We start from the raw sequence: 24,774 nt of genomic DNA, 5'->3' as shown, positions 1-24,774 counted from the left end.
ATAAACCAATGAGGAGATGGGAGAGGCAGGACTTGCAGCGCGATCTGCGTCAGAAATAGGAACAACATCTATTTTAGCCCTTGGTGTCGCAGACGCTCCTTGGCACGCGCAAGCAGTGTGGGTGCAAGAATTGAATAACATGGGTTTCTAAATTTATTTTGCGACACTCGCGCACGCGACGTGTCCGGTCTGGTCAGCATGTTAGTGGCCCCTTGTAGATGTGAAATGATCTGACAGCATAATTTCAATAGGCTAATACCCTGACTACACCGTTCGTGTTGCAAAATACATTTAGGAATCTATGTTAATCAATTATTGCACCCACTCTGCTCGCTCGTGCCAACGAGCGTCTGGGATGCCAAGGGCTAAAATAGAAGTCATTCATATTTCTGACGCAGATCGCGCTGAAAGTCCTTCGTCACCCATCTCATTGGTTTATAGAAGCAGGTACCCACGTGCAATCTCCTCATTGGTTATACCCACGTGGGTGATTGAAAGATGAAATGTTTTGCCGGTTGTCATGGTAATACTATGAAAGTTTAGATGCCAATCACCATATAAATTCAAAGATTGAAAAGCCTGGAAGGAGGAGAGATGACTAGAAACGATTCGGTTGACCGTTTTATGTGTGTATTAATTGTCTGTAAAATAAAAACTCAATGTTTATATCCCTGGACAAATTAGCTAGCAACAGCAAGCTAGCTAAATAGGACAAATTAGCTAGCAAGTGCAAGCGAACTAGCTAAATTACCATACATGTTTAATGCTTTTCGACCTGTCCCCAAATTAATGGCATTGGTTGAGTTTGTTTTGATATTTTAACCTGCGTGTCGTGATCGCGTTTGGTGTAGGGACAAAATACATTTATGCATGATAGCGCACGCGCGCAGCCGGTTTGGGTTCCGTGTAACGTTACACATACTGTATCGATGATGATTATATTCTGTAGGCCTATTATTAAGCTCTAAATAGCCACTAGTGAGACCACATGAGATGAGACAGAGCTACCTGTGAAAATCCCTCCGCTACTCCCCTCCTCCAAAAACTGACTTCCGGACACGGCAACGTTGTTCCCTCCCCAAAACCAAACCAGTGGACTTTCACTGTACGCACGACCATTTAACGGATATCCGAACGTCTACTCGCCAGTGTCGGTTCTCGTGGACAGCGTTTTGGGGATTTCTGAGAGGTCGCCGGTGGTTGGGTTTTTGAACTGAAGGTCCGAGAGGACTCGTTTCACCCGGTGGCGGATTTGAATGACAAAGGGACGAACTGGGAGTTAAAAAGACGCGAATTTGCAGGATGGAAAATCTCTCTCTTCTACTCTTGTTTTTATCGATGGGTAAGTTATATTTGAAAAAGGGTTGTCAAACGGTCAGATAATGTCGTCATAACGCGTGTGCTGTTGTTTAGTGGAAAATATTAGATTGACATTCACACATTTTCACTTAACCTGATAATCTCCATTGACAAAGCAATTAGTCAAATTAATTTAAAGGGAACGCTATCAACGGATTTTTACTGATCATGCTATTTCTCCTAAATTAATGACAGTTTTTCCAAAACGATTTTTTATTTTTTTTTATATGTGAATAGATTTTCCCACGCCCAACTTCCTAGTTACATGTAGGCTACCGTGGTTGGTCACAGGTGAGGGTGTGTGGCAATACAGGTGAGGGTGTGTGGCAATTTTCCATTTCAGCTCGAGAGCCTTAAATCCCAGTCGAAACTTTTAATTGTTCAATCAAAGGAGAACGAGCGAGATAATTGATGTCATTAAATTAAAAGTTAAGATGACAACCCTTGACAATGGTCCAAGTACACGAAGGCACCATAACACGCGATGGGTAGCCGTCCAATTTGCATAGATCAGTTGACAATTTAACTAATGTAGTTGAATTTGGAATGGGGTACTGTCCACCACTGATGGACTTCTCTAATATTAGTCATTGGTTAGCATATCTCAGTGATCAAGGCAGGAATATCATTTTCGTTTATTTGTTCGGACCCATTTTATTTCACAACGGTGTCAGATTGTGTAGGATGGGGAGTGTGTGTGTCTGGCAATTTAAATTCTGCGTCGCATAAGGCTTCCCTGTGCCATTGTGTTTGTGTGAGCGGCTGAGTTTAAATTACTTTGAGATTATCAAATGTCTCCAGTTAACATGTCTCCCGCCTTCCTGGAGCAGGGGTGTGTGCCCGTCCGCCCTTCCCAACGGCTTTAAAGTCGCCCGCATGGTTCCCAGACGAAACCGTTCAGAAGAGTTCGTGCATATATTATAACGATATATACATTATATATTATTTTTTTTCGTTTTCGGATTTTTCGGTTGTTTGGGCACATGTTATTTTCTTGAGGCAAGCCAGAGTCTACGCCATTTCGTCGGTGACTGGTCAACAGTATGGATTCTGCAGGAAAGTCTGTCATTCAAAGTGTATTCATACACTTTATTTTAACTGAAATACTGCACCAAACAGCGTAGTTAGATGTCGCATTTACACTTTTGTTCAGTGTCCATGTAAAGTGTTGGACCCATGATTCATGATCAGAAATGTGTCATAAGCACAAAAAGCTTATTTCTCTCAAATTTGGTGCACAAATTTGTTTATATCCCTGTTAGAGAGCATTTCTCCTTTGCCAAGATAATCCATCCATCTGACCGGTGTGGTATATCAAGAAGCTGATTAAATGCCATGGTCATTACACAGGTGCACCTTGTGCTGGGAACAATAAAATGCCATTTTGTCACACAACACAGGGCCACAAGTTTTGAGGGTGCGTGTAATTGGCATGCTGACTGCAGGAATGTCCACCAGAGCTGTTGCCAGAGAACTGAATGTTAATTTCTCCACCATAAGAGCCTATTTCTACTGTGACGCAATTACGTAGGCACACAGAGGCCAAATTGAGCTCGTACTTGCTTGCCGTGCGCCACTCTGCGCTGTTCGGCGAACTGCAAGAGGTATGAATGGCCGGACTTCTGCACAACCATATCACTGTAAATACTGCACAGCCAATGCAGATGGCAGATTGTCCATGCATTGCCATTAAGCCCCTCCATTGTCCTCCATCCGGCCTCACCGCAGACCACGCGTATGCCATTGTGTGGGTGATTGGTTTGCTGATGTCAATGTTGTGAAGAGTGCCTCGTGGTGGTGGGGTTATGATATGGGCAGGCATAAGCTACGGACAACGAACACAATTGCATTTTATCGATGCCAATTTGAATGCCCAGAGATACCGTGACGAGATCCTGAGGCCCATTGTTGTGCCATTCATCCGCTGCCATCACCTCATGTTTCAACATTATAATGCACAGCCTCATGCCGCAAGGATCTGTACACTATTCTTGGAAGCTGAAAATGTCCAAGTTCTTCCATGGCCTGCATACTCACCAGACATGTCACCCATTGAGCATGTTTGGGATGCTCTGGATCGACGTGCACGATAGCGTGCTCCAGGTCCCACCAATATCCAGCAACTTTGCACAGCCATTTGAGGAGTGGGACAACATTCCACAGGCCACAATCAAGAGCCTGATCAAGTCAATGTGTAGGAGATGTCGCACTGCATGTGGTAAATGGTGGTCGCACCAGATACTGTCTGGTTTTCTGATCCATGACAACAGATGCAGATTCCCAGTCATGTGAAATCCATATATTAAGGTCTAAGGTCTAATTCATTTATTTAAATTGACTGATTTCCGTAAATCATTTTAAATTGTTGTGTTCATATTTTTCTATAGTATAAAATTGCGTGACTAAGAACTCCATGGCAAAAAACGTCAATTAATGACAGATCGTTTTTCAAGCAAAGGTCTTTTTAAGGGAGTATATGAGCACACTCATTTGATTTTTCCTAACAGTTTGGCTTGGCGCCAGTCGATATGAAGCATGCTGATGGTGTTTAGACCTATAGCCTAAACCAGGGGTGTCAAATATACTGCACACGGGTGGTTTGAGTAAATTTATTTAATATACAAACTTATTAATATACTTTTATTACTAAAACCAAATTGAAACTGTAAAAATGATAATGGACCTACATTAATTTATTGGCTGTCCAGCTCGCAGAGAATCTTAAATGAAAGCTAGACAGTCAGAGTATCAAATTCCAAAAACAATGGATACAGGAATATTTTTATAACAACTTTTCAGTGCGGCCCACCAGACCTTGTTGATGACCGAATGCGGCCCCCGGGGCAAAATGAGTTTGACAACCCTGGCCTAAATAATAAATACATGCACACCTCCCCAAACATGGTTGATGACGTACTACTGCCCTAGCTCTCCAAAACCCTTCTCTGTGTGTATGGTTTTCAGCAGTTACATTTGCCAATTGTTGCCTCCATGTGAACTACAATTCCAACGCGGTGTTTTAACAATTTTTGCAACATATGCTCATATACCCCTTATCTTTCATATTGGCAAGAAAGAATCTTCCAAATAAAAAAAGATGCACTTCGTGCAGCAGTTTTGCACAGATCAACAAGCTGTGTGTCTCCAGTTGACGAACTACACTTCTTCAGATTACAAACAGGTGTTCGGGGATGCTAGACTACTAATTAGCACAGGTGGCCACTTATGTCTTCCGTAAACAAGTGATATGGCCATGTGGGAACACTAACCCTAAAAAGGTGTGTAGTAATTTCAACTTTTTAAAAATGAAATATGAAAGATGCGTTGTGTTTACACAACGGTACTGCAAGCGATGCGTGTTAATGTTACAGCAAGCGTCGGGGCTCTGAACAAAACTCCCCGGGTCAGAAAATACTATCGTCAATAGGCCCCAAAGTAGTTGGCGCCTATGAATGGGGTACTACTGCCCATTCTTCTTCCATTTGTGTGTGAGCGAGCTTCCGATAGCCTGCGTTACTCGGGTTTGTAGAATGAGCACAGCAGGAAGACTGTTCAGATGCTGTATGATTCCGTTGGTCGTTCCGATGCGGTAAATCCAGGATCTACTACTCATAGACCACCTGACCAGTTAAGTCTCTCCACTTTCCTCTCCTTAACTGGGCTGTCTCATATTGCCTGTTTACTCTGTGGCCCAACGACTCCGACTGTTTGTTTGGATAAGAGTGGCTTAAGAGTTGCGTGGTAATATTAGTCACACTCCTAAGTGGTGTCCGACCAGTATAATATCCCTTCTCTTATGACGTAGGGTAAGTCAAAGCGAAGACATCCCCAGAACCAGACTGTTCCAGCAATGTTTTATGGACCACCTTCCCTCAAAGTCTATTTCTCCAGTTCCTTGAGTGTCCCAAAATGCTAGGACAGAAAAAAGGGTTAAGGATACTGTTTGTCAACAAGGTGTTTGAAGTTACCATTAGGAGTAGGGTCTTATGGAAATGTTCCCAGAAGGCTTTGCTCTTTGGTTGTTCCAGTTGGGATTTAACAGGGACTATTTCTGTGCTGGGGGGTCATTCTTTTGAAAGCTGCTGGTACATTGTCACTTTGTTCTTGCCAAATGAGCTGACCTCTATCATTTTTCCTGATACTGTTGTTTGGTTTGTGGTGTGTGGGTGAGGCAGCATGTGTTGCTCCATGCTAGCCATGGCATGTGCATGCTCTTCCCCTCAGCCTGTTCAGACAAGCCCTATGCCCATCCAAACAAGCCTGTACTTTAGCTAGAGAGAGAACACCTACATAAAGTAAGTGGTCTAGGCTGTTCCTTTCTCTAGCAAGACTGTCTCTCTGTATGGGTGTGTCTAAATGGTCTGTTGTGGCTTCCTTTCATCAACTCCTTTCCTTCTACTCCAGTCTAAAAATGTTACCATAGGCTTTGCTTTCACCTGTTACTATATGTCAGTGGGAATAAAGGAAAGGAGACAAGGAGAGGAACCACTTCAGATTATTGATTCACCCATTGAGTGCAGCGACGCTAGGGTTCAGGTGTCAATAAGTGGGCCTTTTTATAGAACACACACCCACCCACACACTGTGGGTTTGGAATTGCAGAGGAATCAAACCAAAGGTAGTATCTAAGTGTATATTTAGCCTGCCCTGTGCTAAATATATCCATGTATCTCTCAACTGTATGCGTATTGTTAAGCAGAGGCTTTCAAGAGGTTAGCGAAGAAAGTCTGATGTGGTAGGAACGCTGTCATTGTGTGGGGGATCCTGCAGATTTTATGTATGCGTATCTGTCAATGACGTGTGTGTTTTCTCTAGGTGTATCCCATGCCAGGGTGGTGTCTCTGTCCCCTGGCCCTCTGCTCCGTGTGGAGGGCCAACCTGTCTCACTGCGCTGTGATGTCACTGACTACGAGGGGCCCAGGGAGCAGGATTTTGATTGGACCATGCAGCAGGGAGGGGCGGGGCCTATCAATGTAATCTCTACCTTTGAACCAAAGTACTCGGATGTGTCGCTAAGCGACCGGGTGGCCAGTGGTGACCTGAGCGTGGTGCGCCTGGGGGACAGCGTGGTGGAGCTGAGGATACGGGAAGTGAGGTCTTCAGACAGCGCCACGTACCTCTGCAGTACACCCAGTACGGACTCTGTCTTCAGCGGGAACTACGACGCAAGGGTGACGCTCAAAGGTGGGTCAGACACGAGTATGAGAGGGACTTATAGACTGAGTGTCTTAACCATCAGAGAGAGTGGGAGAACTGTTTTAACTTCAAACTAGATTAGTCCGACCTCCATTATGACTTCTAGTTTACATACTGAGGTTGGCTGGTTTTGAAGACCTATACAGCGCGTGTGTGTGTTCATGTCCTCTTGCTGTGGTTGTGGTTCGTGTGATCTATTGAACACGGCTCATATCCCTTGCTTACATGACTCGCTCTCTTAAGCTGGTGTGTTTGTCAGACCACACACACACACACACACACACACACACACACACACACACACACACACACACACGTGTGCGCTTATATACTGTATACACTACAGTACACTTACATGGACACAGCTGCACTTTCCTTAGATGGACTGGTTCAGGATCAGCTATGTAACTTTTACGCCAATTATGCTAATCTGCTTTGGGGAGGGAAAACCGGTTCCTAGATCTGCTGCTTTGGGGAAACACTAGTGAGAGGTGATCAAGTGGTGATTTCACTCGTGTTCACACATGTTCAGTCTTCCAACACACACACTTGGAGAGCAGATGCCAGATGGGTGTATTTATCATGTCAAATGGGGGTTGTTACTTCTGTTGAGCTGACTGTGGCCCTGTTCTGAACAGTCTGTCTGAATGAGCTGAGGGAGAGGAAAAGAGAGGCTTAGTGGTGAATTGAGCTGATGAGGAGAGCTAGAACAGGTAGAGGGGTGAGATTATATTGTGAAATCTTAGTGCTCTTGAACTAGTAGGTGATTTTTAGTGCTGCTTTTAGCCGTGCTGTAAACAATGTTTCATGGTGTAGTTGAACTAGTAGACGGTTTGTATACACGGTACAGTGAGATCCATTGATGTAACACCATGTAGTGTAAATTAGTTTACTCTGGTATGAAGAGTCACCTGTGTAGGTGAGGCAGTCTACTGACCTCTCCTATGGGTGTGTCAACGCAAACAACATTCTCCACCAACACTTTCAGTTTTGTGTTTGCTTGGCTCACTTGTCTATCTAATTAATATTTTTCTTCCGACTAAAGTGGCCGTGACATGTATATGGTGCATTCGAAAAGTATTCAGACCCCTTCTACATTTTGTTACGTTACAGCCTTATTCTAAAATGGATAAAATATTTTGTTCCCTCAATTTACACACCACCCCATAATGACAAAGCAAAAACAGGTTTTTCTGTTTCTGCCAAATACATTTAAATGCAGTTTTTCACAATTCCTGACATTTAATACAAGTAAAGATTCTCTGTCTTAGGTCAGTTAGGATCACCACTTTATTTTAAGAATGTCAGAATAATAGTGTGATTTATTTCAGCTTTTATTTATTTCATCACATTCCCAGTGGGTCAGAAGTTTACATACACTCAATTCGTATTTGGTAGTATTGCCTTTAAATTGTTTAACTTGGGTCAAACGTTTCGGGTAGCCTTCCACAAGCTTCCCACAATAAGTTGTGAGTTTTGGCCCATTCCTCCTGACACAGCTGGTGTAACTGAGTCAGGTTTGTAGGCCTCCTTGCTTGCACATGCTTTTTCAGTTCTGCCCACACATTTTCTATGGGATTGAGATCAGGGATTTGTGATGGCCACTCCAATACCTTGACTTTGTTGTCCTTAAGCCATTTTGCCACAACTTTGGAAGTATGCTTGGGGTCATTGTCCATTTGGAAGACCCATTTGCAACCTAGCTTTAACTTCCTGACGTCTTGATGTTGCTTCGAAATATCCACAATTTGCCTCCCTCATGATGCCATCTATTTTGAAGTGCACCAGTCCCTCCTACTGCAAAGTACCCCCACAACATGATGCTGCCACCCCTGTGCTTCATGGTTGGCATGGTGTTCTTCGGCTTGCAAGCCTCCCCCTTTTAGCTCCAAAAATAATGATGGTCATAATGGCCAAACAGTTCTATTTTTGTTTCATCAGACCAGAGGACATTTCTCCAAGAAGTACGATCTTTGTCCCCATGTGCAGTTGCAAACCGTAGTCTGGCTTTTTTATGGCGGTTTTGGAGCAGTGGCTTCTTCCAGAACGCATCTCCTTCCTGAGTGGTATTACGGCTGCGTGGTCCCATGGTGTTTATACTTGCGTATTATTGTTTGTACAGATGAACGTGGTACCGTCAGGCGTTTGGAAATTGCTCCAAGGATGAACTCCCAAGAGGTCTACACTTTTTTTTCTGAGGTATTGGCTAATTTTATTATTTTTTCCCCCCATGATGTCAAGCAAAGAGGCACTAAGTTTGAAGATAGGCCTTGAAATACATCCACAGGTACACCTCCAATTGACTCAAATTATGTCAATTAGCCTATCAGAAGCGTCTATAGCCATGGCATAATTTTCTTGAATTTTCCAAGCTGTTTAAAGGCACAGTCTACTTAGTGCATGTAAACTTCTGACTCACTGGAATTGTGATACAGTGAAATAATCTGTCTGTTAACAATTGTTGGAAAAGTTACTTGTGTCATGCACAAAGTAGATGTCCTAACCGACTTGCCAAAACTATAGTTTGTTAACAAGAAATTTGTGGAGTGGTTGAGAAACAAGTTTTAATGACTCCAACCTAAGTGTATGTAAACTTCCGACTTCAACTGTAATATATATATTTATATTTATTATTAACGGAAATACCTTATTTGCATAAGTATTCAGACCCGTTATGAGACTTGAAATTGAGCTCAGGTGCATCCTGTTTCCATTGATCATCCTTGAGATGTTTCTACAACTTGATTGGATTCCACCTGTGGTAAATTAATTTAATTGGCCATGTCTAAGGTCCTACAGTTGACCGTGCATGTCAGAGCAAAAACCAAGCCATAAGTTCGATGGAATTGTCTGTAGAGCTCCGAGACCGGATTGTTTCGAGCCACAGATCTAGGGAAGGGTACCAATACGTTTCTGCAGCACTGAAGGTCCCCAGGAACACTTGGAAGAAGTTTTTGGAACCACCAAGACTCTTCCTAGGCCAGGCGGCCAGCTCTATCGGGGAGAAGGGCCTTGGTCAGGGAGGTGACCAAGAACCTGATGCTCACTCTGACAGTGCTCCAGATTTCCTCTGTGTAGATGGGAGAACCTTCTCTGTAGCACTCCACCAATCAGGCCTTTATGGTAGTAGCCAGACGTAAGCCACATGACCGCCTGCATGGAGTTTGCCAAAAGGCACCTAAAGACACTCAGATCATGAGAAACAAGATTCTCTGGTCTGATGAAACCAAGATTAAACTTTTTGGCATGAATGCCAAGCATCACGTCTGGAGGACACCTGGCACCATCCCTACAGTGAAGCATGGTGGTGGCAGCAGCATGCTGTGAGGATGTTTATCATCGGCAGGGACTGGGAGACTAGTCAGGATCGAGGGGAAGATGAACGGAGCATAGTACAGAGATCCTTGAAAACCATTTCTAGAGAGCTCAGGACCTCACTGGGGGCAAAGGTTCACCTTCCATCAGGACAAAGACCCTAAGCACACAGCCAAGACGACACAGGAGTGGTTGTTGGGACAACTCTCAATGTCCTTGAGTGGCCTAGCCAGAGCCCGGATTGAACCCGATCGAACATCTCTGGAGAGACATGAAATGGCTGTGCAGCAACACTCCCCATCCAACCTGACAGAGCTTGAGAGGATCTGCATGGGACAAACTCCCCAAATACAGGTGTGCCAAGCTTGTAGCGTCATAGCCTCAAGTCTTCTAGGGTATGTCATTATGTGATGTTGTGTGTAGATTGAGGGAAACAAACGATTAAATCCATTTTAGAATAAGACTCTAACGTAACATTGTGGAAAAGTAGTGTTCTGATGACTTCCTAATGCATTGTACACACACACACACACCTATTTTTTTGCTGCCGCCCTGAACAGACTGAATGCTGCTTCTGCTATGACAACTATTCATGATCCACTGAATGGCTTTCAGCACGTTCAACATTAATAATGGCTTTCTGTTGTGCGATGTTCATTTTCTCCGTACCCGAACACATAGACAGGAATATGTTTAGCTAGTTGGGGGGAAAGGGAGATTTTTAACTGATGAGTGTGACAGTGATTTGGCCGCTCCAGGACACTAAGTCAATATCAAAGACTTGGTAGAATGGCAGCTTACTGAGCTTAGAGTAAGAAGGTTCATCAGAATATGAGCACTTCAAAGCACAGTGTATTATTCTTGTTTAGAGGCTGAGGGAGTGAGGAAGAGGGTAAGAGAGGGAGTGAGATGAACAGACATTGCGAGTGACAGGCATACATTGCCTGTCTCTCGCCCCCCCCCCCCCCCCCCCTTATTTCTCTTCTGTTTATTCAGCTGTGACGGTCAGAGTAAACAGAGCTTCTCTCCTCTGATGTGATTATCAAATCTAAACCCTCCTTACACATATTGTTGACACCAGCACCCCCCATTACACCCCTCACTGACAGCCTAAACTGTGTTATTTTGTTTTTTGTGTGTGTTTGGGGGGGGTGGTTAGGAAAGGGGCAGATATGTAAGCTTGATATCGGTATTAATAGATTTTTCATGGATTATAAAAGCAGTAATGACTCTTGGTGACGAAGTAGAACGAACATGATGACATTTTTAGATGTTGGCTTACGGCAACATCTGTTAAGCCAACATCTGTTAGCGTTCTCTGTCACTATGACATTTAACATGCAGTGAAGAACCACGTCGCTGTAGTGAAGCAGCAAATTAACGACGCTAGCCGTGTGTGTATAACTGTCTGTCCTTTCCCTACAGTCATTGCTAACACCCTAAAGGTGGCCCCAGAGGTCCCAGAGCCCGTGGTCCCCGAGGGTGGCGACATCACCCTCTCCTGCAACGTCACCCGCCACTTCACTGATCCCACCTACCTGTCCGTCACCTGGTCGCTACGGAGACCAGGTATCCCATTGGTGGACATCCTGACCGTTGGCCCAGATGGGGATGTGGTCACAGGAAGTGGCTCCGCCCAGCGCTACGCTGACGGAGGGCTCCGATTGGCTATTCGCAGAGATGGGGCGTTTGGATTGGTTGTTGCCGGGGTGACGCAAGCTGATGCAGGGATGTACGTGTGCACGGGGAGGGAATGGATTCACGAGGAAGGGGGTCAGTGGAAGAACATCGTGGAGAAGACTGTGGAGATGGGAGCTGTGGCAGTCACACCTACAGGTAAAGGGGATGGGGTGTGTTTTGTATGTACTTAGGCGTGTGAAACATTCAGCCGATCCTAAATCACTCCCCTTTGACCCTAACCCCGAGATATTTGCAGATCTGTACAGTCTGGATTGGTATAAGCGGTGCGATGGAGCTTCCACAATGTGGCTTCCACCTTACAGACGTAAAAATATCGAAGGGTTAGGACCAGCTGAGAGAGAGGGATCTGGGGGATGGTAGAGTGGTTTCTATGGCCCCTACTTTATTTCAGCCTAGCAGCATTTCTTTGTGTTGGAGAGGCTCTTGACCCAGAGATCTATCTCAGCCCCTCCCCCTGTCAGGCCTTTATCCCTGGGTGTGTGTGAGGAACCCCCGACACACACACACACACACAGTGGTTGCCTGGGACACCATATCCCCCGAACCCTCTCCTGCATGGTGAGTGATTTTTAAAATGGGGTGAGAGACAGAAGGACTAGCTCGGCAGGAAGACAACGTGGAGGGACTGGGCCTTCCTTTACATGCTGTATCTAAGTACAGACTAGTGTAGCAAAGCAGCCACTATTGACTGTCTACTGAGATGCTAAAGTAAAGAGGTTGGAGAAGTCTAACAGGGGCCTTTGCTGGGCTCTCTTGTCTAAACATACATAGTGAGCTATAGTGAAGTCATCTCACCTACCAGATATCCCAGTCTCCTATAGTAGCAGTATCCAGGATTTAATTTGAGAAATATAAACCCCCTCAAAAGGGTTGAGCTTCAGTTCAGTCTCTGGAGTCATGAGTCGTGTCATGTTTTAATGTGTTTTTCCTTGACTTTTCTTTCCATAGCTTTGAAACTCTGTTAACATTTAGCCTAAATCATTTTGTGGGTTCTAGAGCTTTTGAAATTGGCTTTTTAATAAATGGTTATCCTTGATCTTCTATATGTGGGTCTTTCAACTTCTCACTGTTGGTTCTTTTGATCTGGATGGTTTTAATCAAGTTTTACATTTTGAATCCCTTCTACTCCGTCTTCTCCATGTGTAGAGTACTTGTATCTCCATATCCAACTGTGCTAGAGTGTTCTATATTTTCACCATATTGCTGCTACTTATCCAACCGGTCCAGTTCTACAGGTGTCTAGCAGTTAGGACCTGGGGGTTGTTTCTTTGTTTATTGGTTCTAACGGCAGCCATTTTGTCTTCTCCCTCCGCCTTCCAGCTCGTTCCCTGTCTGTCATGGCCAAGTCCAACACCACGCTCAACATGGACGACACCCTGACCCTCACCTGCCTGGTCTCCGCCGGCAACTTGGCATCCCTGGCCCTGGAGGTCACCTGGCTTGTGGACGGACGCACAGCGGTCAGCCTGGGCCGTGACGGGGTGGTCTCAAACGGGTCCCCCTCGGTGGGGCTGGAGCGTACGGGGCCAGGGGAGTTTAGGCTGGTGGTGTGGGGGGTAAGGGGGTCTGACAAGGGGATGTACTCCTGTAGGGTCCGGGCCTGGGTCGGAGGCGGAAGATGGTACCAGGCTGCAGAGAAGACCTCCAACCCAGTTCAAGTTCTAGTCACACAGATCAGTGAGTGAAAGTGCTGTTAAAATATCTACTGTATGTTTTTCAGGTCTTGAAATGCAGTCCAACCGAGATTACCATATCTAACATGCTATTAATAGCATTGGCCTCTCACTAGGCTTACTTTGAACACACACGCTTCACCATGGCAGTACATCAGTGATGCCTTGTACTACACAGGAACGAACACACACGCATCACACACAGGCACCCGCAGAGTGAGCCTATCCATTAGTTAAGCCTTTTTTCTGACATACCTGCCCCCACAGTGAAAAATATTGATTATTCATGCCTGTTAAGGCTTAGCTAACTCCTTTCTCTGGTTTTACACCCTGTTTCACTCGCTCCCTCCCTCTATTTAACCAGGCAAGTCAGTTAAGTACAAATTCTTATTTACAATGACAGCATGGTCGCTCTGGGACCTAAGCGGTGGTGTAGAGTGTAACTGTATATGACCTGACAAGTTCAAGGTGCCGTGGTGTCACTCATGCCATCTTCAGAGTGTGTGGGTGGTCGTGTAGGGATTCATTAGTGACCACCGTAGCAAAACATTTTGCAATGGATAAGTTCATGTTGTCCCTCCCAGTTTGGTATAGATTTATGACATTTTAGGCCAGTGGTTCTCAACTGGTTTTTCCTCGGGACACATTGAACCAGGCTGTCTCAGTCCCGACCCAATATTCTCATCGCGAAAAGAATAGACAAAATACTATCTGGATTTTAAAAAAAATGTTATATAGATAGTAAATGTAGCAATTATATGACAAGGGAACAACATTCCAACATCTTTCATTGTCAATAATTAAATCCTGCCCATATTCTTGATGAAGAATGTTAATGATAGGTTTACATTTCTGAACTTTAAATGTTATTAATCATTAGTTGTAATAGGGACCTGAGGGGTGCCATAGCTGAGGGGCTACACCAGAAGTTGGTGGTTAAGCTTGGAACGTACTGATTGTAGGGAAAATGATCATGTGGCAGGCATTGATAAGGGGAGAGAGCCATGGATTAGTGATGAAAGGAGTCCAGGTCACATTAAGGGAGAAAGAAAAGTTTATTGCCCATATCACTTAGTTTCCTGCCTAGCAAGAAAGATACAATGTTTGTTCAGATGTGTAGGGGGAGACTCAACATAGGAGAAAAGGTTAAATATCAGTGCTTGTGTGAAATGTCTTTGTCTAATGCAGCTGTATTGACCCTCTGGGACGAATAAACTTAGTTTGAGCTTTCATAGTGTGAGGTTCTAATTTTCAGTGTAAAAACTAACAGTAAAAAACGAACTGGTTTGAGACTTCCAAAATAGCGTTTTATATTAAAAACACTCTGAAGAAACCTCCTGTGACCCAAATTTGCGTTGCGATCCAGCAGTTGAGAATCGCTGCTTTAGGCTACTTGTTGTATTTCTGTGTGAGGAAGTGCCATAAAGTCCATTGGGTTAGCATTAGCATGATAATAAGCAACCCCACTGCTCCTAGTGTATGAAACTCTTAGAATTCAGATCTTGAATGCTCCACACAGTAGCTGCAGTAGCTGTGGGGTTAAATCTGCTCTGGAACTAGGTCTGCCTGGTGCTGGTTCTCTAGAGTCCCAAACATGACGCTCCTCTGACACACACACACACACCAAATGCTGTGCAGTGAAAATGGTCATGGAGGAAAGGAATGTGTAGCCAGAGGCCAGAGTGTAGGAGTTCCCTCTAGTACCATAGAGCCCTACACCAACACAGACTCACCAGCGATATGTATGTGTTGGTGGTTACTAGATGTCTGTTTTCTGTCTGCCATTGTGCATGTTGAGAGAAGTGCCCTGGGTTAAGCCTAGTGGGAGAGGGTCGTAGGGAAGGTCAGACATCAATGGAAGAGGAACTCTGCCTACGTCTGGAAGACACACACAGACATACACTCTCGCGCCCAAATCCACAGACATTCACTCTCGCGCTAAATAGCAAAAAACCCCATAATGCTTTGTCATTGTGTGTAGATTGAGGGGGGGACTATTTAATACATTTTTAGAGTAAGGCTGTAATCTGACAAAATGTGGAAAAAGTCAAGGGGTCTGAATACTTTCTGAATGCACTGTATGTAGTGCACAAAATTGAAATTAAAAGATGCCAAAACTTTCAATGAGGATGAGAGATCTATAACTCTCATTTCTATGTGAATTTGGTTTGGTGGCCCAAAAATTGACATAGTACAATACTTTAAGTTTCTGTTATTCTTCCATCCTACACCCCCCCCCCCCCCCCCTGTGGTGTTAGTGCTGTGTCACCTCTCCCATACAATCATACAGTCACCATAGAGTTCAATGGGTTCTCTCCAGTGGAGGCTCCACAGAGGGGGAGGACCATCCTCTGTGAATTTCATAAAAATAAACCGTTAAACATGAATGTTAAGCTTTTTAGATAAAACAATGGCAAATATATTCACCAAATCATTGATTTAAACATAATTTTGCATTAAAGGTCTACAGTAGCCTCAGCAGCACTCGGTAGGGTAGCACCATAGTGTACTAATGATTTACACCCTAGATCAGCTAGATGCAGGCAAGCGTGTGGAAGGTGGTATTGAATGCGTCACGGTCTCTCACCCTGATTACAAAAAATGACCTCGACCTGTGACCTCTACCTGTTATCAACTATGTTGATAACTTTCAGTCATAGGCTAGGTTGTAGCAACCTCATGATTGGTATAGGGAAGATTTGCGTATCATGTAGTAGCCTAAACCTATTGATGTTACATTGAGCTGGGTGAATCCAATAACAGAAAATAACAGAAAATAAGGCGCTATGATCATAAAATAAATGATCATTCTCCCTCATAAACGGCACCGACCACCACTGGTTCTCTCTCCATATTACCCTTCAATGTCTGAGTCAGGCTTCAGGATGCTCAGTGGCTGCTTTCTGATGAGGGAATGGAGGAAAAGTGATGATGGAGGGTGTTGACAGGGTGGAGACTGAGTGGAGGAATGCACTCTGGGTCATATCTGGTTCAACACAGACACACACCACATGCTCAAACACCCCAGTGAAACCAGAGACCCTCTGATGAAGGCCGGAGCTTCTTGGCAGTGGAGAGGGTCCTCTGAGAACATTCCTTGGAACATGCTTAGTCCCCTTTTCTTTCTCTCTCTCCTTTTCTCTCGCCTCGCACATCCATCTGTCTCTCTCTGTCTTCACTCCAGATAGAACACCTGCTTGCTCGGTCCTAATAATTAAATCTCCCTTTAGCGTTTTAGTTTGTTGCACAGCATGTGTGTGAGACACACTAACTATATTAGGTGTGTGTGTTTTTTTGTAGACACATACGCTTGAGTGTGTTTATTATTTATCAGCACCAATGTTTAACTATTTTCATGAAATATACAGAATTTCCTAAGCTACGTCTGGTTTGTGTGGTAGTCAGTATGAACAGACGTTTACTAACGTACTACAGTTCGTCTCTGGAGTTGAGTTGGTCAGCTAGTTCTAGTCTGTATAAGTGGATGTTATCTCTATGGTAACACACCAAAACACTTAAACGGAGCAGAACTCCACACTCAAACGTCACGCACTGTGTCGCACTCTTAGCTCCCAGGGAAACATGGTGGCTGAAGTATATTGTTCCCTTACTGTACGAGGTCAAAGTACAACACTATGTCCTTACCTGAACTTCTTTCTGATGTAAGATTGGATGACCTATTTCTAACACAGGCCAGGCTGTGTTTACCATTGAAACTCCAGACCTGTATTAACAGTGAGTCACTCACACACACACACGCACGCACACACACACACACACATCCCCCCCAGAGATATCTGGCAGTTAACACTGCGTCAGCTTGCCCCTGCTGACACAACCCTAAGACAGGTCTGATCCAAATCAATTGAAACACAAACTGGTTTTATCAGAGCTTTTAATCAACTGAAATGTCCTCCGAAGTGTCTGTGTTTAGCGAAGGTGTGTGCCTGTAGTTTTTTATAGGTCACACACTTAAGGCAAGCAAGCACATAATCCTGAATGTGGTTAGTTTGTAGATCAGTGGTTGTCAACCCCTATGCTGTGCTAGGCTATACCCAAACCATGTTTCAATACAACCTTTCAAGTAAACAGAACTGTGGTTCTAGCTGGAGTGCATAGCACCCCAGTCTTTAGCCACAATCACAACCCAGCAGTAGATCCATATAATTACATGCATATATGTATGAAGAACATTTAATGTATTCTACATCTCTATGGTCCATAACAACCAGTTGGGAACCACAGCAAGGCTAATGGAAACCTAGTTGTGTTGTTCGGATTCAAAATGTGCATTAGTCTTTTTTTTTTTTTTTTTTTTTGAGGGCCATTACCTTCTTTATCAGAGCTGAGTAGTGTTCTTCACTGCCTGGTATCAGCTCTCTACTGGGTGGAGTAGATATCAGCTTTCTATTCCCTTAACAAATGGCCCTGGAACAGCTCTTGTCCTGTGCATAATGCCTCAGTTTATCCGGTCTTGGGTAAGTAGGGGTGGGTGGGTGTGCACCTGTGTACTTGTGTGGGCACGTGAGTTTGTTTATAATGCATGTTTCGTTCCATTTGTAGACCATTAGCATGAAATATGTTTGAGTCGTTCTGCAGTGTGTCTTCCTTTGGTCTATTAATGGAGCTACGGTGTGTGTGAGAAAGGGGGATGAGAGCGGAGGAATGGGCACATGGGTAATTGGCGGGGATTCTCTCCTCACAATGGAAGGAGGATTTTCGCAGATGAGCTTGTGATGATCCTCACAGCAGTGTAGCAGATGGTGACAGTGCATGATTCAGCCCCTGTGACGTCCAAATGACACAATGCCGAAAACCCACGACCACACAAACACACACACACACACACACACACTAATCGAGAGCAAGGAATATGTGTGTTCCCTGTTCATTGGAGCATAAAGGGACAATCTGTAGACTAGAGGTCTGACTGAGATACCAGCCCCATCACCTACTGAGACCCCACACACACTGACACTTAACATTGATACACTGTGTGTAAGCCTCGGTCATTTCACACTGATACACTGTGTGTGAGTGTTTGAGAAGCCTGACTACCCCATTGGCGCGCACGCACACACACACACTAGGAATGGGGTTTAGAAATAATTTCACTATTCGAATAGTATCATGAATTTGTCAGATATCCATAATACAAAAAGTATGTTATTTATTTATTGCTTAAGTTTTTAACCTGAGCACTGCTGTGGTAAGGAGAGGCTGGTGCTCTGTTGCTCTGCTGAGGGGCCAGTGAGATGGGAGCTAGCGAGACGAGTACCCAAGCCAACGCGACTACAGCCAAGACAAGCTAACTTGTAGAAGCAATTTATCATCCCATATATCAATATCTTTCTTGATTGCAGGAGCCTAGAAGCTAGCTAGCCAGCTATAGCTAGCTAGGCTAATTGAGGCCAAATGCTGTGCTTTCTCCCCAACCCTGTTCAGATAGAACAAAAATAACCAACAGGTAGGCTGTTTTATCTTGCACTGCATTAGTGAACTCTCATTCCACTGGCTACACATTGAGCCTTCTTGCCGCTTTGATTGGCCAACATAAACAACAAGCTACACACTTGAAGGCTACCGGTTGGCTACCAGTCTTTTATGGGGAGCATGTCATGAATTACATTAAAGTTTGTTTTTATTAAATTCATAATTTGAAAGGTCATGGTATAACAATGTCACATGGATATTTTACCATGGAAAAATACTTTAAAACACTTTTTTTCTCACAAAAAATGAGTACTCACAATTATTTGAATACTAACGCCTGTTCGGATATTCAAATAATCGTGCACATCCCTAACGCGCACACACACCAACCATTGGATTCATGGCTACAGACAGGAAAGAGCTCTGATCACCACTACTTTAGTGGATGTGAAGTGGCTTCCAGATTATTCTGATCTGGTTCTGTATGCAGCAGGAGTCAACAAGTTACACTACCCTGAATGCCCTAAGGTGGATGTTATTTCACCATGTCCCTTTACTGACATTTAGAGTGTGTTTATTAATGTTTCTCTCTTTCCCCCCCCCCCCCCCCCCCCCATCTTTCTATCCCTCCCTCCAGAGCCTAATTTCGCAGTGACCCTTACCCCCTCGTCGACCCCGCAGGTCACAGGTGACCCCACAGAGCTGGCGTGTCATGTGACCAACATCACCCACTTCCTTGCAGGGGGCCGACTGGGCGTGGCCTGGGAGTACACACCACTTCCTGGTCCACCAGGCGACCGCCTGACAACCGCACAGACCACCCTCCCTATTGGTTCCCTGGATGCCCACGGCAACCTGAAGTCTGGGACGCTGTACCGTGATAGGTTGGAGTCTGGTGCCATCCTTCTGACCCGAGTAGAGCCGGATACATTCAAGCTCCGCTTCTTACGCACACAGGTAGGTGTGTGTGTACCTCAAGCACAATCATTTGTTAGACACACAAGTTTGTATTAAAGCAAGAGCCGCTAACAAGGTGTGTGTGTACCGTCAGGAGGTGGACATGGGGGCGTATGCGTGCAGTGTGACAGCGTGGACTCCATCTAGGCAGGGTGGAATGGAGGAGGCAGCAGAGTTCCTCACCCCCCCTCTGACCGTCCAATGGGAACCCAAACGTAAGTAGTGATGACGCTCTTCTTTTTCCTCCATCCTTTTTTATTTCTCTTTTGATGAAACCACCTGAATATAGCAATGTTGCTATTTAATACATTTGTCATTCTGCTATGCTCATTTGTTTTCTCATGTTTTCTATGTGATGTGTTTGAGGTAAGAAGGGACGTGTGTTCTGTATGGCAGTCCAAGCTAGAGGATGCAGAACATTACCACCTAACCTTGGCTTGTTTCATGTTGGCTGCTCAACAAACATGGCAGAGCATGTAGAGGCGCCAATGTATGTCTGACAACAGGAAAGCCTGTACCATGGCACACCACAAGCCTAGGACACACACACACACAGACGGATGCATCAGTCTCTAACATACCAGAGATGGTGTCAGTCAGTTTGGCGTTCCCCATTAGTTCCTGCCAAGGCAGCAGCTACTCTTCCTGGGGTCTGTCAAAATAAAGGCAGTTAACAAATTTAAAAACATTACAATATATTCACAGATTTCACAACACACGGTGTGCCCCCAGGCCTCTAATCCACCACTACCACATCTACATTACAAAATCCATGTGTATGTGTGTGTATAGTGCGTGTGTATGCATGTGTCTGTGCCTATGTTTGTGTTGCTTCACAGTCCCCCCTGTTCCATAAGGTGAATTTGTCTGTATTTTAAATCTAATTTTACTGCTTGCATGGGTTTGGTATTTTATGAGGATCACATTAGCTGTTGCAAAAGCAGCAGGTACTCTTCCTGGGGTCCACACAGAACATGAAACATGACATTTAAACAGGACAAGAATAGCTCAAGGACAGAACTATATACAATAGGGAGGGTGGTCTACTTGATGTGGAATAGAGTTCCATGTAGTCATGGCTCTGTAGTACTGTGCGCCTCCCATTGTCTGTTCTGGACTTGGACTGTGAAGAGACCTCTGGTGGCATGTCTTGTGGGGTATGCATGGATGTCTGAGCTGTGTGCTATAAGTTTAAACAGACATATTATTAATTATTAATGTTAGCTATCTGTGTACATTCAAAGGCCAGCTGTGCTGCCCTGTTCTGAGCCAATTGCAGAAGTCCCTTTTTGTGGCACCTGACCACACTACTGAACAGTAGTCCAGGTGCGACAAAACCAGGGCCTGTAGGACCTGCCTTGGTGATAGTGTTGTTAAGGCAGAGCAACGCTTTATTATGGACAGACTTCTCCCCATCTTACATTTACATTTAAGTCATTTAGCAGACGCTCTTATCCAGAGCGACTTACAAATTGGTGCATTCACCTTATGACATCCAGTGGAACAGCCACTTTACAATAGTGCATCTAATTCTTTTAAGGGGGGGGGGGGTCAGAAGGATTGCTTTATCCTATCCTAGGTATTCCTTAAAGAGGTGGGGTTTCAGGTCTCTCCGGAAGGTGGTGATTGACTCCGCTGTCCTGGCGTCGTGAGGGAGTTTGTTCCACCATTGGGGTGCCAGAGCAGCAAACAGTTTTGACTGGGCTGAACGGGAACTGTACTTCCTCAGTGGTAGGGAGGCGAGCAGGCCAGAGGTGGATGAACGCAGTGCCCTTGTTTGGGTGTAGGGCCTGATCAGAGCCTGAAGGTACTGAGGTGCCGTTCCCCTCACAGCTCCGTAGGCAAGCACCATGGTCTTGTAGCGGATGCGAGCTTCAACTGGAAGCCAGTGGAGAGAGCGGAGGAGCGGGGTGACGTGAGAGAACTTGGGAAGGTTGAACACCAGACGGGCTGCGGCGTTCTGGATGAGTTGTAGGGGTTTAATGGCACAGGCAGGGAGGCCAGCAAACAGCGAGTTGCAGTAATCCAGACGGGAGATGACAAGTGCCTGGATTAGGACCTGCGCCGCTTCCTGTGTGAGGCAGGGTCGTACTCTGCGGATGTTGTAGAGCATGAACCTACAGGAACGGGCCACCGCCTTGATGTTAGTTGAGAACGACAGGGTGTTGTCCAGGATCACGCCAAGGTTCTTAGCGCTCTGGGAGGAGGACACAATGGAGTTGTCAACCGTGATGGCGAGATCATGGAACGGGCAGTCCTTCCCCGGGAGGAAGAGCAGCTCCGTCTTGCCGAGGTTCAGCTTGAGGTGGTGATCCGTCATCCACACTGATATGTCTGCCAGACATGCAGAGATGCGATTCGCCACCTGGTCATCAGAAGGGGGAAAGGAGAAGATTAATTGTGTGTCGTCTGCATAGCAATGATAGGAGAGACCATGTGAGGTTATGACAGAGCCAAGTGACTTGGTGTATAGCGAGAATAGGAGAGGGCCTAGAACAGAGCCCTGGGGGACACCAGTGGTGAGAGCACGTGGTGAGGAGACAGATTCTCGCCACGCCACCTGGTAGGAGCGACCTGTCAGGTAGGACGCAATCCAAGCGTGGGCCGCGCCGGAGATGCCCAACTCGGAGAGGGTGGAGAGGAGGATCTGATGGTTCACAGTATCGAAGGCAGCCGATAGGTCTAGAAGGATGAGAGCAGAGGAGAGAGAGTTAGCTTTAGCAGTGCGGAGCGCCTCCGTGATACAGAGAAGAGCAGTCTCAGTTGAATGACTAGTCTTGAAACCTGACTGATTTGGATCAAGAAGGTCATTCTGAGAGAGATAGCAGGAGAGCTGGCCAAGGACAGCACGTTCAAGAGTTTTGGAGAGAAAAGAAAGAAGGGATACTGGTCTGTAGTTGTTGACATCGGAGGGATCGAGTGTAGGTTTTTTCAGAAGGGGTGCAACTCTCGCTCTCTTGAAGACGGACGGGACGTAGCCAGCGGTCAAGGATGAGTTGATGAGCGAGGTGAGGTAAGGGAGAAGGTCTCCGGAAATGGTCTGGAGAAGAGAGGAGGGGATAGGGTCAAGCGGGCAGGTTGTTGGGCGGCCGGCCGTCACAAGTCGCGAGATTTCATCTGGAGAGAGAGGGGAGAAAGAGGTCAGAGCACAGGGTAGGGCAGTGTGAGCAGAACCAGCGGTGTCGTTTGACTTAGCAAACGAGGATCGGATGTCGTCGACCTTCTTTTCAAAATGGTTGACGAAGTCATCTGCAGAGAGGGAGGAGGAGGGGGAGGAGGATTCAGGAGGGAGGAGAAGGTGGCAAAGAGCTTCCTAGGGTTAGAGGCAGATGCTTGGAATTTAGAGTGGTAGAAAGTGGCTTTAGCAGCAGAGACCGAAGAGGAAAATGTAGAGAGGAGGGAGTGAAAGGATGCCAGGTCCGCAGGGAGGCGAGTTTTCCTCCTATTCCGCTCGGCTGCCCGGAGCCCTGTTCTGTGAGCTCGCAATGAGTCGTCGAGCCACGGGGCGGGAGGGGAGGACCGAGCCGGCCTGGAGGATAGGGGACATAGAGAGTCAAAGGATGCAGAAAGGGAGGAGAGGAGGGTTGAGGAGGCAGAATCAGGAGATAGGTTGGAGAAGGTTTGAGCAGAGGGAAGAGATGATAGGATGGAAGAGGAGAGAGTAGCGGGGGAGAGAGAGCGAAGGTTGGGACGGCGCGATACCATCCGAGTAGGGGCAGTGTGGGAAGTGTTGGATGAGAGCGAGAGGGAAAAGGATACAAGGTAGTGGTCGGAGACTTGGAGGGGAGTTGCAATGAGATTAGTGGAAGAACAGCATCTAGTAAAGATGAGGTCAAGCGTATTGCCTGCCTTGTGAGTAGGGGGGGAAGGTGAGAGGGTGAGGTCAAAAGAGGAGAGGAGTGGAAAGAAGGAGGCAGAGAGGAATGAGTCAAAGGTAGATGTGGGGAGGTTAGTCACCCAGAACTGTGAGAGGTGAGCCGTCCTCAGGAAAGGAGCTTATCAAGGCATCAAGCTCATTGATGAACTCTCCGAGGGAACCTGGAGGGCGATAAATGATAAGGATGTTAAGCTTGAAAGGGCTGGTAACTGTGACAGCATGGAATTCAAAGGAGGCGATAGACAGGTGGGTAAGGGGAGAAAGAGAGAATGACCACTTGGGAGAGATGAGGATCCCGGTGCCACCACCCCACTGACCAGAAGCTCTCGGGGTGTGCGAGAACACGTGGGCAGACGAAGAGAGAGCAGTAGGAGTAGCAGTGTTATCTGTGGTGATCCATGTTTCCGTCAGTGCCAAGAAGTCGAGGGACTGGAGGGAAGCATAGGCTGAGATGAACTCTGCCTTGTTGGCCGCAGATCGGCAGTTCCAGAGGCTACCGGAGACCTGGAACTCCACGTGGGTCGTGCGCGCTGGGACCACCAGGTTAGGGTGGCCGCGGCCACGCAGTGTGAAGCGTTTGTATGGTCTGTGCAGAGAGGAGAGAACAGGGATAGACAGACACATAGTTGACAGGCTACAGAAGAGGCTACGCTAATGCAAAGGAGATTGGAATGACAAGTGGACTACACGTCTCGAATGTTCAGAAAGTTAAGCTTACGTTGCAAAAATCTTATTGACTAAAATGATTAAAATGATACAGTACTGCTGAAGTAGGCTGGCTAGCAGTGGCTGCGTTGTTGACTTTGTTTGAAAGTGTAGCTGGCTAGGTAACCTCGATAGCTGGCTAGGTAACCTCGGTAACTGGCCAGATAATTAGTCTAAACTACACAATTGTCTTAGATACAAGGACAGCAAAGACAACTATGTAGCTAGCTAACACAAGCTAGCTAACACTACACTAATCAAATCGTTCCGTTGTAATGTAATAGTTTCTACAGTGCTGCTATTCGGTAGAAGTTGGCTAGCTAGCAGTGTTAGCAGTGTTAGCAGTGTTGACTAGCAGTATTGACTAGGTAGGAGAACGGCAGCGCGGCGGACGAAAATAGCTGGCTAGCTAACCGAAAATTACTCTAGACTCCACAGTTATCTTAGATACAAGGACAGCAAAGACAACTATGTAGCTAGCTAACACTACACTAATCAAGTTGTTCCGTTGAATGTAATAGATTCTACAGTGCTGCTATTCGGTGGCTAGCTGGCTAG

The 24,774-nt window shown here is 45.7% G+C and overlaps 1 protein-coding gene across 1 annotated transcript in view; it reads left to right on the top strand.

The window, feature by feature from the left end:
• The first annotated feature begins 946 nt into the window (after positions 1 to 946).
• The window catches only part of LOC129840748 (prostaglandin F2 receptor negative regulator-like), a 66,189-nt gene continuing 42,361 nt past the window's right edge, over positions 947 to 24,774 (top strand). The window contains exons 1-6 of the mRNA XM_055908900.1: positions 947 to 1,342; positions 6,175 to 6,543; positions 11,296 to 11,706; positions 12,892 to 13,248; positions 19,315 to 19,634; positions 19,729 to 19,849. Of these exons, the coding sequence (XP_055764875.1) occupies positions 1,303 to 1,342; positions 6,175 to 6,543; positions 11,296 to 11,706; positions 12,892 to 13,248; positions 19,315 to 19,634; positions 19,729 to 19,849 (1,618 nt within the window). The 5' untranslated portion in view covers positions 947 to 1,302. The remainder of the gene's footprint in view (positions 1,343 to 6,174; positions 6,544 to 11,295; positions 11,707 to 12,891; positions 13,249 to 19,314; positions 19,635 to 19,728; positions 19,850 to 24,774) is intronic.

Source organism: Salvelinus fontinalis, chromosome 41 (genome assembly GCF_029448725.1).
Source record: "Salvelinus fontinalis isolate EN_2023a chromosome 41, ASM2944872v1, whole genome shotgun sequence".
Classification (NCBI taxonomy): Eukaryota; Metazoa; Chordata; class Actinopteri; order Salmoniformes; family Salmonidae; genus Salvelinus; species Salvelinus fontinalis.
Note: the sequence above shows the minus strand (reverse complement) of the source record. Positions and strands in the feature narration are given on the sequence as shown.